This window comes from Melanerpes formicivorus, unplaced genomic scaffold (assembly GCF_026170545.1).
Source record: "Melanerpes formicivorus ecotype bairdi unplaced genomic scaffold, bMelFor1.0.p_v2 SCAF_72, whole genome shotgun sequence".
Taxonomy (NCBI): Eukaryota; Metazoa; Chordata; class Aves; order Piciformes; family Picidae; genus Melanerpes; species Melanerpes formicivorus.
The window spans coordinates 1,133,773-1,149,221 of record NW_027142424.1 but is presented as its reverse complement, the minus strand read 5'-3'; the positions used below and the strand labels follow the sequence as shown (position 1 = coordinate 1,149,221).

General features: G+C 53.4%; 1 protein-coding gene across 2 annotated transcripts in view; it reads right to left on the bottom strand.

Moving 5' to 3' along the window:
- Nucleotides 1-15,449, bottom strand: part of SVOP (SV2 related protein) — a 39,450-nt gene that overhangs the window by 9,782 nt on the left and 14,219 nt on the right. For both annotated transcript variants that reach the window (XM_068163341.1, XM_068163340.1), the window contains exons 4-10: nucleotides 13,285-13,383; nucleotides 11,066-11,137; nucleotides 9,722-9,846; nucleotides 5,997-6,060; nucleotides 3,618-3,743; nucleotides 2,404-2,532; nucleotides 290-363 (exon numbers count right to left, since the gene is read on the bottom strand). In XM_068163341.1, coding sequence (XP_068019442.1) covers nucleotides 290-363; nucleotides 2,404-2,532; nucleotides 3,618-3,743; nucleotides 5,997-6,060; nucleotides 9,722-9,846; nucleotides 11,066-11,137; nucleotides 13,285-13,383 — 689 coding nt within the window. The remainder of the gene's footprint in view (nucleotides 1-289; nucleotides 364-2,403; nucleotides 2,533-3,617; nucleotides 3,744-5,996; nucleotides 6,061-9,721; nucleotides 9,847-11,065; nucleotides 11,138-13,284; nucleotides 13,384-15,449) is intronic.

Genomic DNA, 15,449 nt, shown 5'->3' with positions numbered 1-15,449 from the left:
TCAGCTGGACAAAGCCATAGTAAACAACATGAATCAAACTGGAGCCTGCTGTGTGAGGACTCCCACTAAGTGCTGGCCTCAAAGCCATTTCCCATCAGCATTCAGAAAACGAAGGGGCAATTAGATGCAGAATGGCAGCAGTTGGGTGGGTTAATAAATGTCAGGTCAATACAAGTCAGGGCTCTTCCGAGGGGGGGAAAGCTGCTGGGTTTTAGTGATGCTGTCAAATGCCTCCATTAAAAACCATTTACAAGCCGGCTGCCACTGAGCCGTTGAGGTTTCCCCTTACCATATAAACCAGAGTAACAAGGTGGTCCATCTAAAATGGGGGGTAAAAAGGTCCCGCAGCTTGCCTCGGTCTTCCTGTGGAAAGCAAAAGGAATCAGATGGTCACAGCTCCTGGGCTGGAGGCTTCACAGAACCACCAAGGCTGGAAAAGACCTCAGAGATCATCCAGGCCAACCTGGCACCCAACACCTCATGACTAACTAAACCATGGCACCAAATGCCACATCAAATCCTCTCTTGAACACCTCCAGGGATGGGGACTCCACCACCTCCCTGGGCAGCACATTCCAGTGGCTAACAACTCTCTCTGGGAAGAACTTTCTCCTCACCTCCAGCCTAAACTTCCCCTGGCACAGCTTGAGACTGTGTCCTCTTGTTCTGCTGCTGGGTGCCTGGGAGAAGAGACCAACCCCCACCTGGCTACAACCTCCCTTCAGGGAGTTGGAGAGAGCAAGAAGTTCTCCCCTGAGCCTCCAGGCTAAGCAACCCCAGCTCCCTCAGCCTCTCCTCACAGGGCTGTGCTCCAGACCCCTCCCCAGCTTTGTTGCCCTTCTCTGGACACCTTCAAGTCTCTCAATGTCCTTCTTAAATTAAAAGGCCCAGAACTGGACACAGGACTCAAGGTGTGGACTTGATGATCTTTGAGGTCTCCTCCAACCTTGGTGATTCTGTGTGGCCTAACCAGTGCTGAGCACAGGGCACAATGACTTCCCTGCTGCTGCTGGCCACACTATTCCTGATGCAGGCCAGGATGCCATTGGGCACCTGGGCACACTGCTGGCTCATGCTCAGGGCTGTCAACCACTACCCCCAGGTCCCTTTCTGCCTGGCTGCTCTGCAGCCACTAGTTAACACCACACACAGGACCAGCTGCTACAGCTCAGGTTTGACATCTTCTGCTTGCAGAAGCCACACTGGAGCTGGGACCCAAGTAAAGAATTCCCTAGGAGCACAATGACAACACAAGCAGTTCATGCATGGGGCACACTCCTCCTCCCCAGGGAAGGTGAGGATCTGCCAGAACAAGGTGGGGCTGCAAAGAGGTAGAGCAGAACTTTGCCAGCTCACAGGTGGCACAGAAGTTGTGTGGCCCAAAGCCAGCTCCTGTAGATGAGAGCAGCCCCTCAGGGCTTCTGATCTCAGGCACTGAGGAGCCAGAAGCAGCCCTCTTGCAAGCAGACCCCTTTTAAACTGTGTGGTTCTCAGAGACAGTGGAGGGCTCAGCCCAAAGACTTGTGGTTAAGGAAAAATACTTTCCCACCCCACCCTGCAAACAGAACCATCCCAAACTGGGACAGCCTTCCTGCACAGCCCAGCAAAACTACTGCAGCTGAGCAGAAGGAGCTCCAGGTTGGAGCAGATGATAAAGGTTGCACCAGTTGATCCTTGGGGTCCCTTCCAGCCTGCCACTCTGTGAAATCCTCACTGATGCAGGCCTTAGACAATCAAAGCTCCAGCTCTGAGTAGTCAGAGGCTGTCATTACCAGCAGGCTCCTGCCTAGCTTTACCATCTTGCCCTTAGTCAAACCTAGAGGCCTCCCTTTGCTGTCCTTCCTTGCTGGCTAACTTTGTAACCTCCTTTCTCACCAAAGGCTGCTCTGTAAATGCAGAGCTGCTTTAGGTGCTGACAGAGGTGCTGCAAAGCTGGTCAGACAAAGCTGAAAGGAGAAGAAATCCAATGCAATTCACATGGCAACGTGCAGCTCAGAACTGACAGCCTGGATGTCTCCCTGCACCAGGACTGAAGAGGAGCCTGCAGGTTTCCCACTCCAGAATCAATCAGGATTAGATTAAAACTTCAGGACAGCTCCAGAGCCAAATTCCACCTTGTCTCACAAGATCTGGGAGATCTGAGCTCTTCAGTAGCCCCAAGGTTTGATTTAGGCTTAACAACAGAGTCTCAGAGTGAGGTTAAGGACCATCAGTGCCCACTTGAAAGCTCCTTTTCACAGGCACCAAAAGTGAGAAGCAAACTCTTCCCACCCAGGATCATCTCCCCTTTGTTTATGGCTGGCTGGGACATTAAGCTTCAACTTGCCATTGATGATTGGCTGAGGAATGCAGCCCAGTTTCAGTGTATCCCACGTTATTAAGGTGCCTGCAACCTGTACCTACCTGCCTGGAAGTAATTAATTTCCCCAGAGGCATCGGAGCTCCGTTTTCCGTCGCTATCCTCTTCAAAGTGGCAATTGCCTTCTCCTGATTCCCAGATAAAACATCATACCTGGCACTCTCTGGCAGCCACTGAGAGAGGAAAGGCAGATCACACACACACAGAGGTCAAAATCGCAGCAATAACCAAACTGGGGAGTTTCTCTGGGGGGGGGAGGGATTTGCAGTGGGGAGTCTCAGTGACTGCAGCAGACTGCTCACACGGAGGGGGGGTCACAGGATGGTGTCAGACTCCTCATCAGGCTGTGAGAAACTGCAAAACCCCCCACCTGCACCACTGAATTCCAGTTTAAGCTCTTCCCCTTCTGTTACTGTGGGCATACCCTTGAGAAATGGCAAGACTTCTGCAGGTTCTGTACATCAGAGCCTCTCCAGAGGAGAGGCAAAGCACCCAAGGGAGATGACAAGGTGCTCTAGGCAGCAGGGGATCTTCTCAGTGAGTAACATCTACAGGGGGGCAGAAGGGGCAAGAGGATGGGGCCAAATTCTTTCCAGTGGTGCCCAGTGACAGGACAAGTAGCAACAGGCACAACCTCCGGGACCCAGAAAGTTTAACCTGAACAGGAGGAGAAATTTCTTTGGTGTGAGGGTGCTGAAGGCCTGGAGCAGGCTGCCCAGAGAGGTTGTGGAGTCTCCTTCTCTGCAGAGATTCCAAACCTGTGTGGATATTGTGATGCTGGGCAAGCTGCTGGGGGTGCCCCTGCTTGAGCAGGGTGGGGGTTGAACTGGATGACCTCCAGAGCTCCCTTCCTACCCCCTCCCAGCCTGGGACTCCATGACAAAACGATTTCAAACCCTACAGAGCAGCCGGGGAAACAGCAGCAGCTTTTAATTAAACATTGATTCCACTGAGCTTAGCTGAAACAAAGTCATTAAACTGAGAGAGGCTTCCAGGCCTGATTTGGCCTCACAAAATTCCAGCCCACCATTGTCCTCCAGCAATCACAGTCACATAAACCCAGCTCTCACTGGAACCTTTCTCCCAGCACCCTGTTGAAACGGCAGCGTTTTTGTCACGGGGTGGGGGGGCAGATGCTTTAAAGGAGACAGCCACAGAGGGCTGAGCACTGTCACCCTTTCCTCCAAGCAGGCTTCAGAAGGAGGGAGGGGAGTGGCAGGTGGGTGGGAGACAGGTTTGGCTTTGAAAGAATACCTACAAAACACAGGGCAGCGAAGAGCAAGAGTGGGAGGGCAGAGAGAATGAGCAGCCACCGCCAGCCGAGAGTGGGCATCACCAACACCGCCAGGAGGACTTCAAACACAGTCCCAATGGCCCAAAAGACCTGCCAAAGGGAAAAGGAAGAGTCACCACAGGAGAGTGAAGGGTGCTCTGGAGGTGGTCTTCCTGCTCACATTCCCAGCTGTGCTCTCCAGGGGTGGCTGGAGAGAGACATCGCAGGTCTGCAGCACTGGATGGGCGCAGCCCGGGAGTCCCAGGGGGTTTCAGTGGCAGGGGTTTGAAGGGTGGCAGCAGCTGACAGGTTCCTTGCTGCAATCCTAGCACTGACCCTAGACACTTGTGTTCAACTGCAGGCAGCTCCTCCTAGGGAGCAGACTCATCACCTGGTGTTTCTTAAGCAAAATGGTAGAATCATAGAATCAACAAGGTTGGAAAAGACCTCAGAGATCATCCAGGCCAACCTGGCACCCAGCACCTCCTGACTGCTAAACCATGGCACCAAGTGCCACATCCAGTCCCCTCTTGAACACCTCCAGGGATGGGGACTCCACCACCTCCCTGGGCAGCACATTCCCGTGGCCAATCTCTCTTGCTGGGAAGAACTTTCTCCTCACCTCCAGCCTAAACTTCCCCTGGTGCAGCTTGAGACTGTGTCCTCTTGTTCTGGTGCTGCTTGCCTGGGAGCCCAACCCCCACCTGGCTACAACCTCCCTTCAGGGAGTTGGAGAGAGCAAGAAGGTCTCCCCTGAGCCTCCTCTTCTCCAGGCTAAGCAACCCCAGCTCCCTCAGCCTCTCCTCACAGGGCTGTGCTCCAGACCCCTCCCCAACTTTGTTGTCCCTCACTGGACACACTCCAGCAAGTCAACCTCCTTCCTAAACTGAGGAGCCCAGAACTGGAGACAGGACTCAAGGTGTGGCCTGAGCAGTGCTGAGCACAGGGCAGAATGACCTCCCTGCTCCTGCTGGCCACACTATTGCTGATGCAGGCCAGGATGCCATTGGCCTTCTTGGCCCCCTGGGCACACTGTCCTGCCTGGATGTGGTCCTGTGAGACCTTCTCTAGATGCCCCTGCCTTGGCAGGGGGGGTAGGACTGGCTGATCTCCAGAGGTCCCTTTCAAGCCCTACCATTCTGTGAGTCTGTGATTTACCTGGCTGTGAGTGTTATCCCCAGCTACCACTGTGAGATTTGTGCTATTTGTTTTCCTTTCCAAGCTACCAAAGCCCCAGGATTTGGCCTCCAGATGAAGGAAGCCACTGCTACCTTTTCAGGAAATCCTGGAGCTGGCCTCCTCATGCACCTCCTACCCACACAGGATGATTCTCCTTTGGGTTATCTAGGCTTGAGGAGGGGAGATTTAGACTGGATATTAGCAAGAAGTTCTTTACATGAGGGTGCTGAGACACTGGAACAGGCTGCCCAGGGAAGCTGTGGATGCCTCCTCCCTGGAGATGTTCAAGGCCAGCTTGGATGAGGCCTTGATCAACCTGGGCTAGTGGAAGGTGTCCCTGCCCATGGCAGTGGGGGTTGGAACTAGATGAGCTTCCAACTAGGTCCCTTCCAACCCAAACCATTCTCTCATTCTATGCTTCTGCCCCCACCTTGGCTGATGATTTAACACTCAGAAGGTTATTTCTGACCCTGGGGTGCTCAGAGGCAGCCAAACTGGGGCAGAGCCAAAGTGCTACAGAAAGGAGTAATTCACCTACTGACCTCTGCTTCTGAAGGACTCATCAGGTGGCTGCAGGTCTATCTCAGGAGACTGTTTCTGCACTGAGAAGCTGTTTCAGGTCAGTATAATCTTCAAGGTCCCTTCCAACCCAAACCATGCTATCAATCTATGAGGGTTTTGCACAGGGATGTTCCTTCCAAACTGACTGATGGAGCCAATTCTGCTCTTCTCTGACCCTTCAACCATCCATTCAAGGGCTGTGAATATTGCCTCCAAGTATTCAGAGGGCAAACTGCTGCCCTCTGTGACTTTGTTGTGTTTGGCTTGAACAGAGGGAGCTGGATTTAGCCCTGCCTTTACTGAGCAGGCAGCTCTCCACCAGCCATGACTGAGCTGCAGATGACTTTCACCATGAAATGAGGAGACACCCAAGTGTCCTCCCTCCTCCTGCTAACAGCAGGAACTTAGGGGTGCAAGTTCATTTCCAGGCTCAACACCAGGAGTGGAGAGCATTACAAGGATGCTTTATGCTGCTTTGGGACCTGAGCTAGTAGCAGGGTGTGGGGGCAGCCTCAGCTTTGACTGTGTCTGCATGTGAGATTTCCAGCCAGGAGGATGGAAGGGATGGATCCAAGAGCAGAATCTGTCCCTCTAGGGACCAGCACATGCAGTTATGCCACTCACCTCTATTAATAAGATGCATTTTGCTCTGGCTTTCATTGGAAGGAATTCAGCATATAAGGTTACCCTGTGAAGAGTGGACAATGAGAGAGCTGAAATGGCAGCACCCTGAGGCACACTCCCCATCAGCACAACAAGAGAGCTCCAAATGGCTTTGACTGCAGGGTGCCCCCTCCCTGGAGGTGGTCAAGGCCAGCAAACCAGCAGTCCACATTGCTGGGTAAAGTGTTTCTTCAGAGCTCTACAGCTGGCTCAGAGAACTCCACATCAGTCTACCCTGATGGGTGAACAGAAACCCAGCAGGTTTAGATTCACCCCTTGGATTGACCTCCCAGAGGTGACTACTCTCAAGGTCTGCTCCTGTTTCTGGTGTGAAATAACTTGGATCCTTTTAGGTGGGGAATTCAGAAAGAAATCAGGCTGGAAAAGGCCTTTCAGCTTGTTGAGTCCAACCATGCTCTAGTTCATGCCAGGGGAGGTTTAGGCTGGGTGCTAGGAAGAAGTTAGAGATTGGCCATTGGGATGTGCTGCCCAGGGAGGTGGTGGAGTCCCCATCCCTGGAGGTGTTTAGGAAGTGACTGGATGGGGTGCTTGGTGCCATGGTTTAGTTGATTAGATGGTGTTGGGTGAGAGGTTGGACTCAGTGATCTCAAAGGTCTCTTCCAACCTGGTTAATTCTTTCTATTCTATTCTATTCTATTCTATTCTATTCTACCAAGCCTGGTGCCAAACATGTCCCTCAGCACCACATCTCTGCCTCCTTTACACCCCTCCAGGGCTGGAGATTCAACCTGGGGAGCCTGCTCCAGGCCTTGCCAAGGCTGTGGATTACCCACTAGCTGGCCTATAGTCATCTCACATGAGGCCCTGGTGAGCAGCATGAACACTTCTGCAGTGCAGAGCACTATGAAGCCTGAATCTTGGCCTTTGTTCTTCTCCTGCCTCACTGCAGTTGTGCTCAGCTGGAGCTGCCTGGCAGAAGCTGCCTCACTGCTGGTCAACACACAGCAGGCTGAGGACTCTCCTGTTTCACACACACTGCTGTGCAGCTCCTGCAGGTGGGCAGGGGAGCAGCAGCAGCAGCAAATTAATCACATTCTGATGTTCCCTCTCAGCTCTGAATCTTTGATCTGGGAATGGCAAGAGGAAAGACAGGATATTGATTTGCCTGGTGAAGCAGCCTGGGAGCCATCAATCAGAGGTAGACTCTGCCTGCTCTGAAGTAGCACCTCCATGGGGCAAAAGGCAAAAAATAGATCAATTATTAATAAAGATAAAAGACTGCACAGAGAGAGAGAGTGGCTCTGCTCTTCTCTCTCCATTTAGAATTAAAAGCCTACAGCAGAGTTATTTATTCCAGGTGGGAAATGTAGTGCTCCTCCTCTTCAGTGAGTGGAGGGACAGAGTAATGGAGAACTGATGTTGTCTACCTGGCCCTGAGCAAAGCCTTCGACACTGTCCTGCACCACATCCTGCTCCCCAGGCTGGTGACACATGGGTGTGATGGGTGACCACTAGATGGATAAGGAACTGGCTTGATGGCTGCACCCAGAGAGTGGCTATCAATGGCTCCATGGCCCCAGTGGAGGCCAGGGACAAGCAGAGCCCCTCAGGGATCAGTCCTGGGACCAGGCTTGTTCAACATCTCTGTGGGTGCCATGGGCAGTGGCATTGAGTGCACCCTCAGCAGGTTTGCTGATGACACCAAGCTGTGTGGTGCAGCAGACAGCTGGAGGGAAGGGATCCAGCCAGAGGGACCTGGACAGGCTGGAGAGGTGGGCACAAGCCAACCTCAGGAGGTTCAACAAGACCAAGGGCAGGGTCCTGCAGCTGGGTGGAGGCAACCCCAGGCACAAATCCAGGCTGGGCAGGGACTGGCTGGAAAGCAGCCCTGAGGAGAGAGGCTTGGGGGTGCTGGGGGAGGAGAAGCTCACCAGGAGCTCTCAGTGTGCACTTGCAGCCCACAAAGCCAATCAGATCCTGGGCTGCAGCAGGAGAAGTGTGGCCAGCAGGGCAAGGGAGGTGATTCTCCCCCTCTGCTCAGCTCTGGGGAGACCCCACCTGGAGTACTGCCTCCAGCTCTGGAGCCCCTATTGCAAGAGGCATCTGGAGGTGCTGGAAGGTGTCCAGAGAAGGGCCAGGAGGATGAGCAGAGGGCTGGAGCTGCTCTGCTGTGAGGACAGACTGAAGGAGTTGGGGCTGTTCAGTCTGGAGAAGAGAAGGCTCCCAGGTGACCTCATTGTGGCCTTCCAGTATCTGAAGGGGGCTACAGGAAGGCTGGGGAGGGACTGCTCAGGATCTCAGGGAGTGATAGGACTAGGGGGAATGGAATGAAGCTGGAGGTGGGGAGATTCAGGCTGGAGGGGAGGAGGAAGTTCTTCCCCAGGAGAGTGGTGAAGCCCTGGAATGTGTTGTCCAGGGAGGTGGTCGAGGCCCCATCCCTGGAGGTGTTTAAGGCCAGGCTGGATGAGGCTGTGGCCAGCCTGATCTAGTGTGGGGTGTCCCTGCCCATGGCAGGGGGGTTGGAGCTAGCTGATCCTTGTGGTCCCTTCCAGCCCTGACTGATACTGTGATACTATGAACTGGCTTGACACTACCTCCTGCTAAATGTGTCTGAGCCATCCAGGAGTCTCCAGTGCTCCGGGTTGGTGTGGTTATGGAATGCCAGCTCAAGTTCAGCTGTGAGCCTTCAGGCTCTGACTGAACAATAACCTGCAGTTTGGCAACCCAGAGGCAGGGCTCAGCTCTGCCTCTCAATGCAAGTGTTTAGGCCATGTTTTTGGCACCTCACTCCAAGAAAGACCCTGCAGTGCTGGAGCAGGTCCAGAGGAGGGCAACAAAGCTGGGGAAGGGGCTGGAGAACAGGGCTGGGGAGGAGCAGCTGAGGGAGCTGGGGTTGTTCAGCACGGAGAAGAGGAGGCTGAGAGGAGGCCTCACTGCTTCCTGCAACTCCCTGAAAGGAGGTTGCAGTGAGGTGGGGGTTGGTCTCTTCTCCCAAGGAAGTTACAAGACAAGAGAAAATTTCCTCCACATGCCCCAGGGGAGGTTTAGGTTGGCCATGAGGAGCAATTTGTTCCCCTTGAGGGTTGTCAAGGCCTGGCCCAGGCTGCCCAGGGCAGTGGTGGAGTCCCCATCCCTGGAAGGATTTCAAAGCTGTGTAGATGTGGTGCTGAGGGCCCTGGTGTAGTGGCAGGGACAATGATTTGACCTGATCCTAAATGGCTTTTGTAGCCTAAAGGATCCACTGGGGTTGGATTTGATGTCCAGAAGCCCTTTCCAACCCCTACCTCCCTGTGATTCAGTGTGAATCTCTGGTTCTGGGACCCATCTTCACAGCTAGACCACATCAGCCCTTATGGACAGTCCAGCAACACAGTGGGCAGGACAGCTCCAAAATGCTGCCTGCTGTGTTTTACCCACTTCCAGGTGGGCTCTTTGGGCCTCTCACTTTCACTGGGGTTTACCTGAGGGAATGAGAGAAGCTTAGCAGGCCTTAGGGCACATAATCCACTGAGGAACCCAGCTTGTGCAGATAGAAGTCACTGCCAATCACCTCCGGGATGCATTGGCTGCCTTCAAAGCCTGCTCAGGGTTCAAGATCTGGGCTCCAAAGCATTTAAAATGAAAGGGGCTGGGGACAGGTGGAGAGAGGAAGGGCTTGATTGGAGATAAGCATTGGAAATGAGAAAGAGAAAAGAGGAAGTTTGGAGCTGTGACTCTTTACTTACGACTGAGGCACTCCTCCAATGCCAAAGCCCACCAGGCCCCTCAGCACCAAGATCCAGCTGTACACAGGTGCAAACCCACTCAGGATCCCATAGTAAAGTGTCCACAGCACGCTGATCTTCAGGCCCTGGGTGAACAAACAAGCAGGAGGGAAAAGGAGGCTCTGCTGTAACACAACCAAAATGTCCAGCAGAGCTTCAGGCTCCTGTTAGGTTATGGGAGGTCACTTCTGCCTCTGCTTCACCACACACAATCCCAGCAGGGTAGGGGTGGGAGGGACCTCTGGAGATCATCCAGTCCAACCCCACCTGCTCAAGCACAGCACCTTGCCCAGGATCACAATGGCCAGGGGGGGTTGGAAGCTCTGCAGAGAAAGAGACTCCCCAACCTCTCTGGGCAGCCTGCTCCAGGGCTCCAGCACCCTCACAACAGAGAATTTTCTCCTCCTGTTCAGATGGAACCTCCTTGGCTCCACTTTGTGCCCATTGCCCCTTGTCCTGTCTTTGGGCACCACTGAGAAGTGTCTGGCCCCATTCATTCTCTTGCCTCTCACAGGTCCTTTAGCTCTTGCTGAGCACTGATCAGCTCCCCTCTGGGGCTGCTCTTCTCCAGGCTCAACAGCCCCAGGGCTCTCAGCCTTTCCTCCTCACAGAGATGCTCCAGGCCCCTCAGCATCTTTGGCAGCTTCCACTGGACTCCCTCCAGTAGTTCCCTGTCTCTCTTGACCTGGGGAGCCCAGAAGATGACACAATACACCAGAAATGGCCTCACTAGGGCAGAGCAGAGGGGGAGGAGAACCTCCCTTAACCTGCTGGGCACACTCTTCTTCACAGCTACCAGGAGACCATTGGCCTTCTTGGCCACACTGCTGCCTCTTGTTCACCAGCACTCCACAGAGCTGCTTTCCAGCAGGTCAGGCCCTCACCTATACTGGTGCAGGGGTTTAGAACAGAATAGAACAGAATTAACCAGGTTGGAAGAGACCCTTGAGATCATCCAGTCCAACCTATCACCCAACACCATCTGATCAACTAAACCATGGCACCAAGTGCCTCATCCAGGCTCTTCCTAAACACCTCCAGGGATGGTGACTCCACCACCTCCCTGGGCAGCACATTCCAATGGCCAATCTCTCTTGCTGGGAAGGATTTCTTCCTCACCTCCAGCCTAAGCTAAGGGTTCTTCCTCCCCAGGGGCAGGCCCCCCCACACTTGCCTGCTGAACTTCCTGAGCTCCCATGAATTCTGCTTCACACCTGTGGGCTATGACAGCTGTGAACTTCATGCACTGAAGCATGCAGATGGCAGACACATCACAGCACCTTCCAGCAGGAGCTGAAGACTTACTGTTTTTCTCCCATACTGGTCTGAAATGTTTCCCCAGAGGGTGGAGCTGGACATCATCCCCACAAACACCACCTGCCAAACACCAGAAGAACATCTTCCTCTTAACAACAAAGGGAAGTGACCATTTCCATGTGACAGCAAAAAGAACACAACAGTGCCAGCAGAAAATGTCAGCTCTAACACCAGAGTGAAATGGCCAGGGGGGGTTGGGTGCAGTTCCTTTGCAGCAGAGGCTATTAAAGGCAGTTCCCCACAGAGTGGGAGTTTTCAGAAGTCACTGACTTGAAAAGACTTTGCTCTTGCCCAGGAAGGGGGAGGAGTGTCAGCAGACTGCTTAACCCAAGGTCTCTCAGCTCCTTCCAGCGGTGGGCCCATTTTCCCTTCCTTTTGTTCAGCTCAGGGATCTAAACACAGCACAACCCTCCACAAATCTCTGCCAGGCTACCTGTCAGCACCTCAGCTGCTCATCTCTGAGCTGCTGAAGAGTTTTGAGCTTTTGATACAGGGAAGACCTTGGTGGAACACCCAGTGGGTGGGGGTGGTGGAGTCACCATCCCTGGAGATGTTCAAGAAACATGTGGCCATGGCACTTTGGGACATGGTTTGAGGGCCGTGGTGATCTTAATTTGACAGTGGGAGCTGATGATCTTTTCCAGCTGACACAGCTCTCTGTGATTCCATGGATTCTAGGAAGTGACTGGAGAACACAATTTGCAACTACATGAGAATCATTGTCTTGGTTTGGGCTTTGTGGCTTTTGCTGAAGGGTTTCCACAACCCACAAAGGTATCCTCACAGCAAGGATTCACTGGGAGTTTTCCACCACTAGCTAGGGGTCAGGCAAGTGGACACAGGAGCAAGTGCCTGTGTGTGGAGAGGAGAAGCAAAGAGGTAGCCCCAAGTCATCTGTGCAATTGAAAGATCCATCCAGTGGCAAACCAGACACAAGGATGTGCACTTTGGCATCACACATTGGCAGCCCAGCCCTGGAAGATGCTGAGACCCCCAGTTCCATCAAACAGATTCAGCTGATCAGTGTAGCTTGAGGTGAGACAGCTGTCTGAGGAGCCCAGTGCTGCTCAGCCTGCTCACCTCCAGCTCCTGCTGCCACTCTCAGCAGGTTGTCTCCAATTCAAATGGAGAGAAAATTAGACCTTACAGCTTCAGGAAAGCCTGGGAAAATAGATGGGGGTGTCAGAGAAAATATATTGTGGCCTCTTCTGAGGTGACACCAAAATCAGAGGTAGCTCTGTGCATGCAGAGAGAAACTCAACCCTGCTGATGGCAAAACCCAAGAGCATCTCCCCCCATCAGCACATAAAACCACAGGGATCCTGCCTGAGCAAGGAGCTCCCAGACAAGCAGTGAGTGGGGTAAGAAGCAGCTCTGTTTGTCAGAGCTTCTGCTTCATGTCCACTGGCCCCTTCTCATTCTGGTTTTCCTCACCAAGGAGAAAATTGTACTGGGCTGAGAGAAGGAATGAGACCCTCCTTCAAATGGGGGGTGGGGGGAAGGATCAGATCTGAGCTGATTTAAACCCACTGAGCCCTTTGCCCAAGTCACAACACACCAATGGCATCGAGAGCTAGAAAGGAGAAAGGAATGTGAGGCCAGCCAGCAGATGCCACACAGCAGTGACAGAGACGGGGAGGGAAGGGCTGCAAAACGAGTTTCCTCATCCCCACAGGCACTGCACGTTTCCAGCATCAAAGAATCACATTAAGAGGTACTTGGCTTGCAAAGATCTCTGAGTGATGCACCTCAAACATCAATTGCCTGCTGCTTCTCACCCCTCCCAGCCTCTGTGCAAGAGCTCTTCAGTAGGGTGAGAAAGATTTGGGAGGGAGATAGTCAACATTCAACCATCTCTAGGCAGAATTCAACCACCTTTTTGGTGGTTTGGGGCTTTTTTTCCCCCCACTTAACCAAATGGTTTGAATCTTAGGAGGAGTCTGAGTCAACTCCTGTGTATTCCTGGCAGTTCCACGAAGCCCTGAGCATGGAACTTGCAAAACGTCCTCAGCGCTCCCTGAATTTCATTCCTTTGAGCTCCGGCTCTTGCAGCTCTGACTTGCCTATGCTCCCGAGTCCAAAGCCATCTGGCAGAGGCCAGGAGCAGCTTTCCCCCCACCCTGGGACAGAAAGCCTGGTGTGTGAAGCCCAATGAGTGGAAAAAAACCCTTACAGAACAGAGGAGCTGTCACAGTTAGTTTTCCTACCGATGTGAGCAATGCAACCTGCCAGCTCGGTAATCGCCACTCACAGTGAAGCTGAGGAGCTAGGATGCTTAAAATCATCATTTCCATAGCATCTGCCATCTAGAAGGGTGGGGAAAAAGAAACACAAGAAAGAAACAAACAAAAAAGTATCAGTCACTGCCTGAAAATGAGATTCATACAGCAGGCACTAAACCTTCTCGAGATTCGATTGGTCTCTGCTCTGCGGCGCTCCGGAAGCGAAGCAAACACAGCCAAGGGCCAGGTGCTGCCCACTGGCCACAGCAACCCCAGGCAGTGCTACAAGCTGGGGGCAGAGGGGCTGGAGAGCAGCCAGGCAGAGAGGAACCTGGGGGTGCTGGTTGATGGTAGGCTGAACATGAGCCTGCAGGGTGCCCAGGCAGCCAGGAAGGCCAAGGGCATCCTGGCCTGCATCAGGAACAGTGTGGCCAGCAGGAGCAGGGAGGTCATTCTGCCCTGTGCTCAGCACTGGTTAGGCCACACCTTGAGTCCTGTGTCCAGTTCTGGGCTCCTCAGCTTAGGAAAGAGGTTGAGATACTGGAAGGTGTCCAGAGAAGGGCAAGAAAGCTGGGGAGGGGTTTGGAGCACAGCCCTGGGAGGAGAGGCTGAGGGAGCTGGGGTTGCTTAGCCTGGAGGAGGCTCAGGGGAGACCTTCTTGCTCTCTACAACTACCTGAAGGAGAGTTGTAGGCAGGCAGAGGTTGGTCTCTTCTCCCAGGCAACCAGCACCAGAACAAGAGGACACAGTCTCAAGCTGTGCCAGGGGAGGTTTAGGCTGGAGGTTAGGAGGAAGTTTACACAGAGAGAGAGAGAGATTGGCCATTGGAATGTGTTGCCTGGGGAGGTGGTGGAGTCCCCATCACTGGAGGTGTTTAGGAGGAGACTGGATTGGGTGCTTGGTTGCATGGTTTAGTTGATTAGGTGGTGTTGGATGATAGGTTGGACTGGATGATCTTGAAGGTCTCTTCCAACCTGGTCTGGTCTGGTCTATTCTATTCTATTCTATTTGCAAGGAGTGGTGGAGGTACACAGTGCAGAAAATCATAGAAGCACAGAATCACCTGGGTTAGAAGGGACCTCTGAAGGTCTAGTCCAACCCCTCTGCAGTCAGCAGGGACACCCTCAACTAGATCAGGTCACCCAGAGCCCCACCAAGCCTCACCATGAACCCCTCCAGGGCTGGGGGCTCCACCACCTCCCTGGGCAGCCTGTGCCAGTCCCTGACCACTCTTGCAGCAAAGACATTTTCCCTCATCTCCAACCCAAACCTCCCCTGGCACAATTTCAGGCCATTTCCACTCCTTCTATCATCTGATACTAGGAGGAAGAGACCAATCCTCACCTCACTGCCACCTCCTTTCAGGGAGTTGCAGAGAGCAATGAGCTCTCCCCTCAGCCTCCTCTTCTCCAGGCTGCACAACCCCAGTTCCCTCAGCTGCTCCTCCCCAGCCCTGTTCTCCAGACCCTTCAACAGCATTGACGCTCTGTTCTAGACCCTCTCCAACCCTTCAATGCCCTTTTTGGAGTGAGGAGCCCAGAACTGAGCCCGAGCCTGGAGTTGTGGCCTCCCCAGTGTCCAGTGCAGGGGGCCAATCACTTCCCAGCTCCTACTGGCCACACTATTCCTGATCCAAACCAGGCTACTGTTGGACACAGCACTCTGGGAAATGGTTTAGTGGCCATGGCACTAGGTTGACAGCTGGACTTGATGATCTTACAGGGCTTTTCCAGCCCACACCATTCTATGACTCTATTGATAGATCAGCAGTAGATCTAAATTCCCTTTTACTGACCAGGAGATTGTAACCTGGCAAATGCAGGCTCCAGAGATCATAGTATCACAGTATCAGTCAGGGTTGGAAGGGACCATAAGATCATCTAGTTCCATCCCCCCTGCCATGGGCAGGGACACCCCACACTACATCAGCCTGGCCAGAGCCTCATCCAGCCTGGGCTTAAACACCTCCAGGGACAGGGCCTCAACCACCTCCCTGGACAACCCATTCCAGGCCTTCACCACTCTCATGGGGAAGAACTTCCTCCTCACCTCCAGCCTCAATCTCCCCACCTCCAGCTTCATTCCATTCCCCCTAGTCCTATCACTCCCTGAGATCCTGAGCAGTCCCTCCCCAGCCTTCCTGTAGCCCC